This window comes from Coffea eugenioides, chromosome 10 (assembly GCF_003713205.1).
Source record: "Coffea eugenioides isolate CCC68of chromosome 10, Ceug_1.0, whole genome shotgun sequence".
Lineage (NCBI taxonomy): Eukaryota > Viridiplantae > Streptophyta > Magnoliopsida > Gentianales > Rubiaceae > Coffea > Coffea eugenioides.
In genome coordinates this window covers 1955826-1971311 of record NC_040044.1, presented here as the reverse complement: position 1 = coordinate 1971311, position 15486 = coordinate 1955826, and the positions used below count along the sequence as shown (strand labels likewise).

At 37.0% G+C, this 15486-nt stretch overlaps 4 protein-coding genes across 5 annotated transcripts; 2 read left to right on the top strand and 2 right to left on the bottom strand.

Annotated features, from left to right (window-relative positions):
- The first annotated feature begins 242 nt into the window (after positions 1-242).
- LOC113748939 (bZIP transcription factor 11-like) lies at positions 243-1754 on the top strand. The gene has a single exon (XM_027292543.1). It carries the CDS (start codon positions 988-990, stop codon positions 1456-1458), a length of 471 nt encoding a protein of 156 aa, XP_027148344.1. The 5' UTR covers positions 243-987; the 3' UTR covers positions 1459-1754.
- Positions 1755-5631: 3877 nt separating this feature from the next.
- LOC113749448 (transmembrane protein 136-like) lies at positions 5632-7519 on the top strand. Of its 2 annotated transcripts, XR_003464525.1 has the most exons (6): positions 5632-6072; positions 6252-6392; positions 6469-6588; positions 6804-6899; positions 7051-7279; positions 7432-7519. XR_003464525.1 is itself a non-coding variant. In XM_027293197.1 (5 exons), exons 1-5 carry the CDS (start codon positions 5854-5856, stop codon positions 7162-7164), a joined length of 690 nt encoding a protein of 229 aa, XP_027148998.1. In that variant the 5' UTR covers positions 5632-5853; the 3' UTR covers positions 7165-7391. The 2 variants fall into 2 exon arrangements, 1 of the variants encoding a protein (XP_027148998.1); XM_027293197.1 differs by lacking the exon at positions 7432-7519 and having other exon boundaries at positions 7051-7391.
- LOC113749446 (lipopolysaccharide core biosynthesis mannosyltransferase LpsB-like) lies at positions 7438-10806 on the bottom strand. The gene is made up of 7 exons (XM_027293195.1): positions 10510-10806; positions 10157-10299; positions 9750-10021; positions 9506-9660; positions 8557-8819; positions 8227-8289; positions 7438-7709 (listed from the first exon to the last, which is right to left on the bottom strand). Exons 1-7 carry the CDS (start codon positions 10751-10753, stop codon positions 7458-7460), a joined length of 1392 nt encoding a protein of 463 aa, XP_027148996.1. The 5' UTR covers positions 10754-10806; the 3' UTR covers positions 7438-7457.
- Positions 10807-13033: 2227 nt separating this feature from the next.
- On the bottom strand, positions 13034-14581 carry LOC113749447 (peroxidase 9). The gene is made up of 4 exons (XM_027293196.1): positions 14339-14581; positions 14020-14211; positions 13649-13814; positions 13034-13491 (listed from the first exon to the last, which is right to left on the bottom strand). The coding sequence occupies exons 1-4, from the start codon at positions 14579-14581 to the stop codon at positions 13079-13081; spliced, it is 1014 nt and encodes a 337-aa protein (XP_027148997.1). The 3' UTR covers positions 13034-13078.
- Positions 14582-15486: the final 905 nt, after the last annotated feature.

Here is a 15486-nt window from a genome sequence, read left to right as displayed (position 1 = left end):
GTCTTCTTCGTCTATGGTTTGCTCCATACAGCTGGAACTTGGCGTTGGGCGGCTGTGGAAATCTCGTCTACACCCCAGCCCCCACTTCTCCCAAACCCCCCCCCCCCTGCCCCCACTTCGCTAGTCTCTCTCCCAAGTCTCATCTCTCATAGGAGATTTCAAAGCCCTTCACTTTTTCCCATTTTACCTTTTCATTTATTAACCATTAAATTATGGCCCTTCCCAACTTTTTTGTCTTTCCTTTCATTTTCATGCATACCGTTTTTCTGCTATAAATCCTCCCCACCTCTACCTCAAAAACCTCTTCCTCTTCTCCTCTCCTCCTCCTTTTAGCCTTTGTAGATCTTATTTCTACACAGCTGCTATCTTCTTCTTTGTAGTTTACGTAAGGCTTTGCTTTCTCTGGGCTGCCTTGCTTTCTCTCCCTTCAGATTCTGCTTCCTTAGGGCTCTGATTTCTAGTTCAGTGTCCTCCTCCCTTTGCTTATTACCAAAAGCCCATTTGATCATCTAGCTCATAAAGTTTCAATCTTGGCAACAAAAGTTTCGATCTTGGCAAGAAGAAGATTGAATCTTTGTTGGTTTTTTTTTTTTTCTTACTTAACAAAAAAACTTTCTTTTGTCTCCATGAATCTTGAAGCTGCATATGTTCCAGTTTGAGACTCATGTCTCCTGTTGTTAGTGAAATCCTCCGTTCCGGGCTTATGATAAATTCCTCCCTCAGGCGCAGGACCCATCTCGTTCAATCTTTCTCTGTTGTTTTCCTCTACTGGTTTTATGTTTTCTCATAAACATCTCGCTCACTAGTGCTTGATTTATATATATGTATTAATAGTAATTAGTGCTTAATAGGACATATCATAAAGCTATTTTAACTGAAATAAATTTCTGGGTTCTGCGTCTGTTTTTCTGGATTTGTAAGTTTAGGATTACTATTTTATATAGTATATCATAAGCTGCTTGGTGTAAATAGTGTAGTTCTGTCACCATGGCTTCTTCTAGTGGTAATTCTTCGGGGTCAACTTCTAGTCAGATCAAGAACTCTGGATCTGAAGGAGACCCTCAGCTGTTGATGGACCAAAGGAAGAGGAAGCGAATGCAATCCAATAGGGAATCTGCAAGGAGATCCCGAATGAGAAAACAGAAGCATTTGGATGATCTGATGGCCCAGGTGGCTCAAATCAAGGAGGAGAACAGCCAGATTCTCTCAACCATGAATATCACTACCCAACAGTTCTTGAATGTGGAGGCTGAAAATTCAGTCTTGGGGGCTCAGTTGACGGAACTAACTCAGAGACTGCAGTCTTTGAATGAGATCTTAAGTTACATGAATACCAGCAATGGCATGTTGGACACTCTGGAGCTTCAGCCCAATTCTGAGATTTTCATGAATAACCCGTGGAACTTGATTTATCCTAATCAACCAATCATGGCCTCAGCTGATATGTTTCCTTATTAATTGGTGATTATTTTGATCACCAACTTGGCCTGCTGATCAATAGTATTTTGTTTGCCAACAGCCTTCACTGTGCCCATTGAATGTGTGGTGGAGAGGGGGATGATGAGTAGTAGCCGTCCTATTGAATTAAAAGTATATTACTATTTAGTTATAATTAGCATCTGAGATAAGGTGATGGAAAACTGCTTAAGCAGTCAAAAAAAAAAAGAGTGATGTGGGGACTGGCTTATTTGGCATGTAAATGATGCAGTATTACCATGGGAATTGAATCGTTTGTGTTGACTTACTGCTCTTTCCATTTTCACTTGATGTTTAATTATGTCCCTGTTTTTAGACTAGAATATCTATTGTTATTGTTATTCTCGACTTTTGATGTGTAAGATCTTGCCGTAATTAAGGTCTAAACTTCTTGTTTGGCCATCTTTTTTGTTTGTTTGTATTGTTTGGTTCCTGTTTCCTGGGAAATTAACGTTCCTTGAGAATTGAGTTTCAAGGGATGTAGTAGTAGTCTGATGAGCAATTGAGCATTCATTAAGAAGAAACTGGATTTATTCCGTACTATTGCAAACCCACACAACAACAATGATCTAACTGTGGAAAAAAGGCTTGTTTTGGAATTACAATAATAGCATCCGACGATTCTAAAAGTCATTATTATTATTATGGTGCTAGATCTCAATGGAAAAATTGGATATTGTACAAGCAAAATTAGTTGAAGAAGTGGACGGTATGACTGAGATGGTTCCGGTGGCTAGTCATTGAATTGCTGGTGCTGCGTTGATTCCTCTGTTATTAAAGAATGGTAAATGGCAAAGCAACCTGCCATAGCAACTACTTCTTCGGTTCTTCTTCTCCTTCTTTTAATTTTTTTTTTTAAAAAAATGTTAATTCTATGAATACTGGAGAAACGAAAGTTAATTCTAGGTGGTGAATTTTTTTTTTTCAGTTTCTAATATACTGGTTTTTTTTTTAACAATTCTATCCATAGGAATTTTTTAAAACGTTACAAAATTTTTAAATGCACACCTAAAATACTGAAAAGCACACACCCAATTTCTCAATCCTCTCACCACCTTTCTCAATCATTTTCACTTCTTCTGCAGTTGCCAAAGCCGGCTCACCCTTCCTTCCATTTTTCCGTCTCTCCCTCCCTTTCCTCCTTCCCCTCTTTCTCCTCTTCTCTCTTCCTCTCTTTTTTCATTCTTTCCCCCGCCACCCTCTCTTCCTCCTCTCTCTTCACCTGCCCATCTTCCATTTAACAAGAAAATGGTGGAATTTAAGAAGTGGAGAAGGAAAAAAAAGATTAGGATTCTGGACCTCTAAATCCTCAGGCAACCTTAAAATGGGAGGTTAACCCATTTTTTTCAATTTTTTTGAACCAAGAAAAATAATGAAGAAATTGTACTTAAAATCAATGATCAGATTAAGAATTTGTTCAATAGAACTTTAATCTCTTGCAACATATAATTATTTGAAACCGCATCACCCCCCCCCCCTCCCAAAAAGCCCCACCCCCACTAGAAATTTGGCCAAGAAAACGACACCATTTTCTGAAAAGCCCAAACTTTCCGTGACGCATGCTTTTTAGGATCAGTTTGATAATATAAAAAAGTGCTGAAACTGAATCTTTTCAGACATTCAGATATTTTGAGTGTTTGGTAAATGAAAATCTATCTGCTGAACTTGTATGTATTTTTTTGTTTTTGTTTTTCGTCTGTCCCAAATTGTAGTCCACTTTCCAATTGAAGAATGTAGTTGTCTTTTAATTTCTCTAAAATACCCTTATTTAATGTATGTTGTTATTACTATAAACTACCTTATTTAATATAGATTGTTAGTATTGAATATAACCTACCCCATTTAATGCATTTAGATTTTCCAAAACATATTGATATATGAAAAGCCAACTTTATTTAATGTAAGTGTATTTTAGGAAAATAGTAATCTAAATTTGTTTTTCCAATAAAGTTAACTACTTTTTCTTAAACTGTGTGAAAAAAAAACTAGGACTATCAAAATGGGACAGAGGGAGTAATTACTTCAACTACCATCTCTTATCTACCAAATTTACCCTTATTTATTAATTATGTTCAAAATTCTTATTTAATTAAATAATATGATATTCTCTATCTAACGGTTTTCAGTTTCTCTTTTCTCCCTTTTTAATGACTTTCACATCTTCTCCATACTCCTCATATAATATATTTCATCTTTTATATTAATTTGATTTAAAAATAAATATTGTCATTTTCATACCTAACAATTTTAATCTAATTAAATCATAGGTTCTATTTCTTTTTTGAATGAAAAGATATAAGGGCAAAATTGTCAAATTAAACTTATTAAGCATTCGGTTATAAATATTTATCAAATAGTATAAATAGGTTTAGTATTAAAATTAAGACATTCATATGCTTCTTTTCAATGTTTAAAATTCAGCAAATTAATTATTTCAGTATTTGGATTTCAGAATTCATATTCAATTTTATCAAACAAAACCTTAGTGGCCATCCCTTTGTGATCTACTGTGTCTTGCAAACCATTTTAAGGTTAGATCAGATCACAATTGCCAAACCTTTTGGGTTGGGAAAATGGCCAGGACAGGCTACATACCCAACGCAACAAGGGAATCACGACAATACATAAAGGTTAACAACGAAGGATAGTTGGCTGCAGGATTTGAACTTAAAAGTATCCAAACTATATCAACTTATCTAATTCTATTCCATGGCATACTCAGTCTAATACAAGAGGTGCAAGCGAAAGAAATGTAGGCCCTTTTAATTATATGCCAAAAAATTCTTGTGGAGATACTTCGTTCTAGTCTTAATTACTGAAATTAGCTTACTTGATTATGGACCAGGACTAAATGATAATGATGTAGATGGGGACGAGTGAGGCCTGTCACGATTAAACTTGGGCTTCCACTTTAGCACCCATTTGATTAAATTGAGTTTAGGCTTTTTTTTTAAGCCAGAGAAAAATGAAATTTTTTTTTTCTTGGTAAATTAAAGGTCTTAAATTCAAAACCTTCTACTTACTATCTGTTCCACCTTATCATATAATCCATTACTTTCCGCAAAATGTGAATGCATTACTTAGTATCTTATAGTCCAATTAATCAATAGACAACAAGGAGGTTTCCATTATTTAGCTTCTAAGCACTTCTTTGAAGATTTTCAAATTATTTTTATTCAGTCGGTCCTACTACATAATCTACTAACTATCACAGTCGCTGCATTTAAGAATTTCTTGGGATATCTGTACACTAAGCTGAGATTCAAAATCACATATAAAATTCTGGAATCTCTGTTTAATCATTTATTATGAAATTGAACATATATTTCAGCAACGGTTCAAGTGGGCAATCTCGGTGTACAATGAAGTATAACAAATTTACCTAGGATTATTATCAACTCATGGTAACTTCTAATTTTTTTTTTCTTATAAAAAATTCATTTTAATTTGTATACTGGAAGCTGCAGACTCGTGTAAATTTTTTTGTTTAAATGTTGTTCTGAAAGGAAAACTAATTAGTTTTTAATAATTTAAGATTTGACGTGAAATTTGGTGGAATTAAAACGGAGAGCAAGTGACACTCGTACTAATCTCAAGGAAAGAAAGTGTATCATGCTGGGGGCTCAGCCTAAAGAGTCCAATCATGTAGAAATGATAATTTCCTTTGAAAAAAGGTAGAGGAACCCTCGAATGAATATTCTATCTGGGATTCCTAGTGTATCACAAGGAGGAGGCCACCGCATTAAAATCTTAGTGGTACGAAATAATGAAGAAGATGACAATCAGATTGCAACCCGTGGGTGGTCCGTTAACTGTTGATTTCAACTTAAATTCTTGATACTATATTTGACTTGTACAGGCTTTTCTGCAATGAACTGGCTACCCAAGAGCTGTTTCATGGGCAACGGAATTATCGACCTTAAATGCAGTTCTCCATCGATTACCTGTCCAAATATGTACGAATTTTGTTGTAGTTATGAGTTGGGGTACGTGGTTATTTTTTCTTGGTCAAATTCGAAATGGGGATATCAAATTTGGTGAACAACGCACTCGAAACCATAGAAATGCCACCTAACCGACCTGCTATTATTATTTTTCTTTGATCGGTTTAAATCTCAAATTGATGAGGGCCCTGAATTATGGAATTTTCTTTCCATACACTCCCAACCAGAAACCAGAAAGTAGAAAGTAGAAAGATCTATTCCTGATGAAGATTAGGAACATTCATTACTGGCTTTTCCTTCTCAAAAAAGCTTAGCTTAGCTTCCTCTTAAATCTTTTACTCATTGTTACTCAACAGCTCGAGCTTGTCTATCTAATCAAATAGAACTTGTCCCTGCTTCCATTAGCATCAGCATTTTCAGCAGCTCAAACTAGATGGAGGATTATATGGCGAATGTAGTTGTATTTGGTGTCATTTCATGGACAACATTGTTCTTGATAGCCAGAAGGATCTTTCCCAAACGTTCGTTTGATTTCTGCAATCGCCTGGTCTCAACAGTCCATGCAACTTTGGCAGTTGTTTTGGCTTGTCTTTCTGTTCAAGATTGGAGCAGCCCCGTTTCTCCCTTGGCCTCAAAATCTTCTCCAAGACAGGCACGTCACTGAATCCTTCCTCTGTAGAGTATCTAGTTGTGTATTAGTGCCAGTTATGCTTGCTCGTCTTTTTCTGCTGGGTTTCTTGCTGAACAAATTTGGAAGAATACAAAGTTCAAGATTTCGAAAGAAATTGGTGATTCCCCTTTTAGTACTAAAGTAGTTTAAAGTTGTTGCAGATGCAAACGCTGGCGGTGACCACTGCTTATCTCATATATGATCTGGTCTGTTGCCAGTTTGACAAGAACGTCAAGATTGATAATGCAGTTCATCATTTAGTCACTATTATCGGACTTGGAGCAGGCCTTGCCCATCAGAGGGTATTTATTACTCGCTTTGGTAGTTCTTTATTCTCTGTTCATTATGATTCACTCACATCAAAATTTTGTGATGCAGTGTGGAACAGAAATGGTGGCAGCATTATGGATTACGGAGATATCCAGTCCATTTCTGCACTTGAGGGAGATCCTCAAAGAGCTGGGCTACAAAAACACGGACTTCAATTTGGCTGTTGATGTCAGTTCATATCCCCATAACTCCCAACTTCATTATCTTCCAAATTTTGATATTATAAAATCTGTCAGTCACCCTGCATTAGAGTTACACATTCATTATCTGCAGTTAATTTGGTTACATTATTTAGCAGAGAGCTGAAATGAAACTCTGGTATGTTACATGTCCATATTTATCTTGCTCCAATATCTGCTGTAACCAATTTTAATTTGGAACAGATCTTGTTTGCAATCGTCTTCACATCCGCAAGAATGATTGGTGGACCATATCTCACTTACGTGACTCTCTCCGCCGACAATCCGCTGCTCATAAAGGTAGTTTCTTTATCTAGTGAAAGTTTAATTTACCCTAGCATAGTACACTGCTACTATGCCCTTCGGCCTTGGAGAGACTGAATTTTCTCCGCTATCCTATTGTGTTTTATGCTGTATGAGCATCTTTTTTTTTTCTTCCTTTTTCTTTCAGGCAATGGCTCTGGGGCTGCAGCTTGTCAGTGCTTTCTGGTTCTACAAGATTGCAAAAATGGTTATGTACAAACTATCCAGACGGACGTCATCCAGAAGGATGCAGTCAAGCTAGCCCCCTTGCCGGAAGTTCAGCGCCTTCATACTCTCTTGACTCCAAGAAATTCTACAATTACTTCTAAAGTGCTTCAAAAAGTTTTGAAGTTTGATGAGAGCTGACATTTCAAGAGGTGGTTATACACCAGTCAATCATATCATACAGTTTTCAAATTTTTAATGTCATTCCTATAAAAAGCGGCACATCTTTGACACTATCATAAAGATGATCAAGGTTTTCTGGTACTCTGATTTTCATTCCCCTCCCTATGTTATGATTTTGCAGTGACATGGATGGGGGAAGAGAAAAGTTTAAGCATTATTCTTTGCTTTACGCAGAACATCCTTTAAAACAACAGAAATTCTATGTGACATGTGGTGTTCCAGGAATATTTCTTTGACCCTCTCGTAGCCCTTTTTGCCCATTCTCAGCCTCATATTAACATCGGTTGAAAGTTTGATAATGTTCTCTGCAAGAGCTGTCACACCTTCTTTTCCAGCAGGATGCAGCCATCCGGTTGTTCCGTTTAGTACAATCTCCATTGTGCCTCCAGCAGCTGTGCCCTGTTATGAGAATAATTCATGTAACCAAACAATTTTACAGGCAGAACAGAGCTGAAATACAACAAATTTAGACTATTAACTACTTATCCCACGGAAATAATCTGTTTTACTAGATGTGTAGAGTTAATAATTTAGCCTGCTGTGGGTTACCTGACATAATCAGTAGACCTTTTTCTCCATTATGTTTCGGTGGAAGCAAGAATGATCCTTGCCAAAGATGGTTGCATACAAATACATGATCTCACTGTCTAATAGCCTGAATATCAACTCAATCAAGAAGCCGATTTAAAAGGCAGAGGACGTTCACTTTTCCATTTCTAGTAGAATAATTAATACCATTCACAATAAAAAGGTTGATCATTCAGATGCTGAATTAGGTGGAGAATTCACGGATGAGTAAATTGTAATAATAGAAAAACTAAAATTCTAGCTCAAGCAATGTCATTTAAATGGTTTAATACGAAAAAGAAATGGATACAAAATGAAAAAGAAACAGGGAGAACGGTTTAAGGCTCACAAGTACAGGTAGCTGGAAAGCCATAGCTTCAATAGTAATCCTCCCAAAGCATTCTCCCCTGGCCTACATTTTAAGAAAAGGTTAAGGAGTCGAAATTCTGCAGAGAATATAACTAAAACCACGTACAGAGAATCAACCTGAAAGATCAACAAAATTCAATCTGCTGGATTACTACATGTGAGCATAAAGTACCATGTGAATGAAGTAATCTTCCAACATTTATTGAAGCAAAGTGGCCATAAAGTACCATTACGATCATAGTGATCAACTAGGTTATTGCTTAAAACCCAACGGCAACGCATTAAAATGAGGTGAATTAGCAGAAAGTACCTGAGAGTTCTGGACAAGCACATCAATTGAAGCAAGGTAAGGAGATACATTAAGGGTTTTATTTACAAAGTGGACCCGGTCGTGAATCCTTTTCTCCACTACAAAGTTACGAAGTTCTGTTTCAAATTTGGTCTGCGCATTCATGTCACTTCCAACTACTACTGCATGTAATGATGGAACCTGCAGTTTCTTCTCTTGAATAATTTGCAGACTCTCATAGAATGACCGGAGGAACAGATCCTGACCTTTCCCACGAGAAACACCTAGAATAGTACAATGCCATTGCTCAGGAGATACATATCGAAAGGAACTTTGCAAATGAATTTCAACAAAGAAGAAATAACTTTTAAAGTAAGTGCCATAATAGCGAACACAATACAGTAGACAATACTTCTCTCTCATAAAAAAAAAGTGAAAGAAGGTCATGGAGAATGGAATCTTCTGATTAGAAGGTGAGGAAAAAGATATAAAAGATAAATTACCAGCACAACATATTTTAGAATTCAAGCAGGCAGCATAATGGTCCAATGATTTGCTTACATCTACATAAGTTATATCAACACAACCGCACAAATGGGTAAAGAATCTCCAAGGATGAACTGAAGTCAAAAACAGGCCAAAAATATGAGGTACCGACACTGAAGGGTTTCAACTTATTGAAAGAAAAAATGAAGTTTGTAAGTTACATTCAGTTGGAGAAGATATAGGCATCACCCACAATAATCTATTTTCAAATTAGAAACCAGCAGTGGAGCACAAAATGCAGGTGAATCCATAACATTATTTCATACATCCGCCGTCCGTATGTGAGTTCTTAACCTGACTATCTAATATGTATCCAGGCATTGCTATCATGCTTTGATGGCTACTACATAAGACCACAACAAATTTTAATTGGAGAAAGAAGGTAATGAAGGAGAGTATATTTTTCATGAACCAGAAAACATACTATTGATAATGGCAAATACTAAATCTTCTTTTCGCACTCCAAGTGATTCCCTGACATGCTCATGAAGGACTCTTCTTGCCACAGTGTCTTCAGCCACTTCCATCAAGTCATTGCTATTCCCAAGGTGCACAACATAGGTATCAGGCATCTTAATTCTGCACCATTTGAAGTAAAGATAAATACCGGACAGGTAATGCATTAGGGATTACTTATTACATGTAGTAGAGCATATTAAGAATGTTACCCTAAACGCTCTTGGGTCCTATTCTTCCAGTAATCTGCTGTGGTGTGCGAGTCAATCATGGCACCTGCAACAAAAGGGAGGTGCTTAACATACTCTAGTTTAAAGTAATGCCCTCGCATTTCATGAATCCACCACAAAACCTTGGGAAGAACACGAGAAACATCTTCCTTCAAGACAGCATCGAGCCACTTCCCAGCAACAGCAGTATTTAAAATGATCATATCAGCTTTTAGAGCAGTATCAATAGCCTCCTGACCCTTAGCTGGAAAAACCTAAAGACATATAAGTAACTAAGCAAGTAAAGTCAAAGCTACACCTAACCCAACTGAGAATTGAAAAAAAAAAAAATATTTAAATCGAAGCAGAAATATGACATAAAAACTTAATAGCATACTTCCTAGGACTACCTTTACTCCTTTTTCCAGCATCTTGTGTTCCAAGCTGTAAATAACTTCATCCGGTTCCACGGGTTTTTGATTAGTAATCCACACAACTTCTGTGCCAACTCCACTTAACAAGAATGCAAGTTCCATCAATAGCAAAGGACCACCTAATTATCGTTTAAGAGAGCAACAAAGAAAAAGCTTCAGTTTTTCTATCTCCTGTAGCCTAAAGGTTATGAAATAACACAATCAATAATGAAATATATAATGGACCCAATTATGAGAATCCCACAAAAAATATATAATCCTGCATATCCATCTCAATTGTACTCAAAGAGTTTGGCATCAGTAGAGGAAACCAAATAAAAAAAGAGTACCAGAAAGGGAGAGTTCGTGGGAGACTAGGAGAACGAGCTTGAACTTCATGAAAGCCAGAGGACTTTCTTGGAATCTCAGTGAAGGAATTGGCTTTAACCGATGGAAACTTTCTGTCTGGACATACCCGTGGGCATTGCAAGAATCATAAGCCGCTTTGATGAAGAAAATAATTGCGGTGAAGAGGATTATCAATAGCAGAACCATCAGTGGCCATCCTCTCACCGCCGCCGAATTCTTGGCCATCCTGCTAAGCTGTAAATATGAGCATTCAGATGTCAGCGGTGTAGTTTGCCCAGTACCCGGCGTCGGTTGGCCAGATCTAACAAGTCTCAGAAGTTTAATGAGAGGTTTCTGATAATTTCATTGAAGTTTTAAAGTTTTAAAACTGTACAAATTATATTTTAATCTCTTAAAGTTTTAAAAATTATATTTACCTCCCTTATCCTTTTAGAGTAACAATGCAAACTTTAAACATTTTAATCAAACTCCTTACAAAGATATGCATATACAAAGAATGGTTTATAATTATTTTTTCTTTTCCTTTTTGCCTTTTTATTCCTCATTTTTATATTTTTACTAGTAAAACTATAGAAAACTATGAACACCAACTACCCTAAATGTTGAATTAGTGACCATTTTTTTAAACAACTTTGAAAGTGATCAAGTTTTTATTTGTCATTTTTTTTTGGTATCAAAAGCAACACTAATTCAAAAAGAAATGATAAAAAATACTATCAAATTTTGGTAATTTGATCAATCCAAAAATTCACACAGTTTAAAAGGCTTATGATGATATTTTCTTCTCCAACTTAGAAAGAATATGTATCTATGGTAAAGCACCATTAAAAGCATTGTGTCATAACGATAGAATTATTGTCATAATTGCTTATCAAACAAAAAAAATATGAAATTGAAAACTTGATACTCTTTACTTATATTTGTGCGAAACATATTATAATTGCTTTGAAAAGTAATTAAACTTTATGAGCTGAGGGTATTTTGGAGGTATTCATTCAAATTGTTGACCAAATGTAAGATTTGTAGTTATCAAAAGTGACAAATCAAAATAGGTAGGCGTAATTTTTGAAATTTCAAGAAAGCTCAATAAAATTATCAAAAACCTCAAGGATGGTTCATGAGATTATCCCAAAACAAATGCCATAGTTGAGCATATTTGTTTTCCCCGCTACATCGATTTACCTTAGGAGGAGGAAGAAACAGATATAATTATGTACTGAGCGCTCCTTTGTGCTATTATAATTGAGCAATTTGAAGGGACTTATACAGGATTTATAATGCTCAATGAGTCACCTGAAAATTTTTGTCAAAGAATGTTGGTGAGTTGTTGTGTCCATTTCATGAAAATTTTAAACATCATTTATGCTTTTAGATTTTTGCTCATTCTTGAACTCGAGCTTTGTAGAATTTCTTGTAACACTTTAAATGATATCTCTGGAAAGAATAATTTAGCATACCCACTAAAACAGCTTATCCCTGCTTGGCTAAAGTTCAATTTACTTGGCATTCATCCGACCTAGATCACATTGATAATAATTTGAAAACATAATGCATGCAGGGGGAAAACAACAAAAAGAAACCCTTTTGAAGTATAAGAATATTTTCATACTAGCAGATTTAGTTGCGTTAATTTTGCGCAAGTATCTAATTAGGCATATTGAATTTCAGGGGTTAACATCATCTATAGCGGATGATGGAGCTGCGAATTTTCAAAAGAACCTTGACACGTATAGTAGCTTTGGGGGGCATCTGTTGTCATTGTTCGCATGCATAATGTCCTGACGACTCAGTTAGATGTTCCTCTTTTTTGATGAAGAAAAATGGATTTGTTGATAAAGGCAAGTCTTTTTCACAATTGAGCAAGTCTTTTTTCACAATTGAAAACTTTGACTTGCCAGTTTGCAGTTTTTGCTTTCTAATCATCAGAGAAGTTTGCAATTTTCCTGCAGTATAGCAACACCTATCAGATATTAGATGGCGTACGCACAAGTTTATTATCTACTTTGTATTTGATGAAGGCCATAAGCCACCTTCTTGTCCATGTTCTCTTGCGAATTTGGCATGTTAAGCTCGGTGAGGCTTTAACTCCCCTAGCTGGGGGAACCAGTTGACTTGGTTTTTCCACGTTTTGGTCTCTTAATGGGTGTAATGAGATGTTGATGGGAAAAGGTACTTCCAATCACCCGGTTGGATTTTGGGACGGTGGATTTTCAGGCTTTCTTGAGACAGTGGAATGCGTGAACTAGATTTTGTCTTGAAAGTCCAAGCTGCTTTATGTAGGTTGCATTTGAAGGCTTCGTTTTTCAGTGTACGTGACGCATCACAATTCAAGAACCAGGCAAATTTTCTAATAAGCAGAGGAAGACAGGAAAGTATTTATTACTATTAGGTGAATCTACACATTTTCTTAGAGTAAGAAGATAAATGCATGATCTTCAGAACACTAGAGCATCTTCAAGACATTGAAAACTTCCCAGAACTTTTGATAAGCTGGTTCGGAGTAAATCCAACGCAAACTGCAATATTGGATGGTAGACACGCAAGTCTTTTTTAGTTGATGCGACGACAGTTGTTCCTAATTTCACCTTTCGAGCCGGTAAGAGGTTTAATGTTGCCCATCTTCATCATAGAATTAGCAAATTGGTGGAAGAAGAGGGATTCATCTGCAGCATAGCTTTTCACCAATTCCATAGTCCTGGCCACTTTTCCAGTCAGAAGCACTTCATCAGAATTGAGAAGGCCTTTGCCATACAATATGAGCTTGTAGTATGTGTTGTCAAATTTGACTGGGGATGCAATGTCCAGGGGCGAGATGTTATTATCACCTCCACTGTTAGGACAAACAGCTTTCAGACCGTTGTAATAGGTTCTCTCCAATGTCATGTCTGGTTGGTTGTTTCCATTTTGATTGTAAAGCCTCTGCCTGAATGTCACACATCTTGCCACCCCTATGGTGTGGCCACCTGGAACAAAATCACAGCATCATCAGGCAAGTTCTTGGACTTACCATCTTGCAATTTTCTTTCCACCCTGAATACTGATCTTAAGAATCATTAGCCAAGCCAATAAATAGGAAAGTTGCCAACTGCGGGTATATTCTTTATTTTGTAACGATCTCACCTGAAAGAGCCACAAGATCTTGTTCATTGAGACCTTGGCGCTGGAAGAAGGTTATGAGGTTTTGGATGGTAGAATTTGGTGCAGGAATGTCACTGTTTGATTTACTCAGGCTTGCTGTTCTTGAGTCTCTCCTCCCCAGTGGGACTTCCCAATGCGGTCCACCACTCTGTTTCACCATATTTACCAGCATTAATTTGCTAGCGCACACGCAGAAATTAATTTCGAACAATTTACCACCCCGGTGATCTGACAATAACTTGGGGCTGGGAGTTTCACATTCTAGTTGATAAATGGAGCTAATATATGTTTGATATAGCAAAAAGAAAAAAGCCACAGGATTCTTTAATCTTAAATGGTCCCAAGTTGCTTACTAATACAGTTGAATCGCGTGCAGCAAGGGCAAGAATATCTGCGCAGGAGACTGTATGAGGACAAACTTGCTCAAGTCTAGCCTTAATTTCATCAATCACTTCAAATCCCCGGATAGAATTCTTGTTTGGTCCAGAATTCTTCTCACTTTCTATTGTTGCACTATCATCTAAGAGTATTGATGCGTCACAACCCTGCAAGAAACAGAACATAAAATGGAGCCTGATCAAACCACAAAGTCTTATGTTTTAATTATTAGTCTCATGGCCCAAGGAAAGTTTCTGTTGTTAACCCGTGCAAGCTTCAGGAGTGCAATGGTACCTGCACAAAGCAATCATGAAAATGGAGCCTGAGCAACGAAGCTGCCATTCGGGGATCTTGTGCAATGGCCCTCTCCAGAACGGACATGACAATTTCATTAGCTTGTGGGCACGAGAACTGATAGAATTCTGGGAAAAGACCAGGGTAGCCAGCGCCACCACGACCAAAAGGGAAAGCTTGGGATGGATTGCAAAAGAGAAAAGCTGCTAAAATGAGGCTTAAAACAACCATTCGAGTAGCCATTTGTCTGGAACTGAAATCCTATGTAGTTAGATCTTTTTCAGAACGAGTTTGTTTTGTGGACTTCATAAGCAAAATCACGTGGATTTATACATGCAAATCCACAGTAATCCTAATCAACTACTTCGTTACCAAATCCTCTAATAAAATGGCTTGAATGGTCATCTCTAGCGTCAATGCGTGCAATGTACTTGCACTTCTGACAGAAATGGGATTGAGAGAGTCCGATTCCCCCGACAGTGCTTTTGGTTTCAGTTTCACCTGCTCCATTGAACAAAATTGCGAATGGTACATTGGTTGTTCTATTTATCCAAACTTATTTGACTGATTAAATTGTCATCATGCAGTAAAAACTTTTTCTTTCCAATTCTAAATTAGGACCTGAATAAAACAGAACCAGCGAAAGATATGCAGACATGCCATTTCCCCTACACTAATGATTTAATTATTCCGTCCATGGGAACTCCCCTCTTTGATTGAGTTGATAGAATAATTACCGGGAAAGAGACTTCCAAGGAACTGGAAAAATTCACTTCTTTTTATTGTTTTTGGCGCACAAAGGATCATTTCTTCTACAATGCCGAAGCACCGACTCCTGTGATTCTACATTTGAGAATTACACCTACCTTATCAAGAGTCAAGGCTCAAGATGAGGGGTGGTTCAGATGATGACGAGAGGCCAAGACCAAGTATACGGTATGGGCTGGTTTAACGTTCACAATGATCCTATGCATACACAATGGATGCTAGTCGCACAGGTAATCTTACTCTTATATTCTAAAACCAGCCAAAAGAGAAAAACAGAATTGTACGCTTTCATAATTTGCTGCTGGCAAATCAACCCTTGTAATAGGATTGGGCCAGTAGTACTTGCTAGTATACTTTTCTTCCCATTTTCTTCCTTAAAA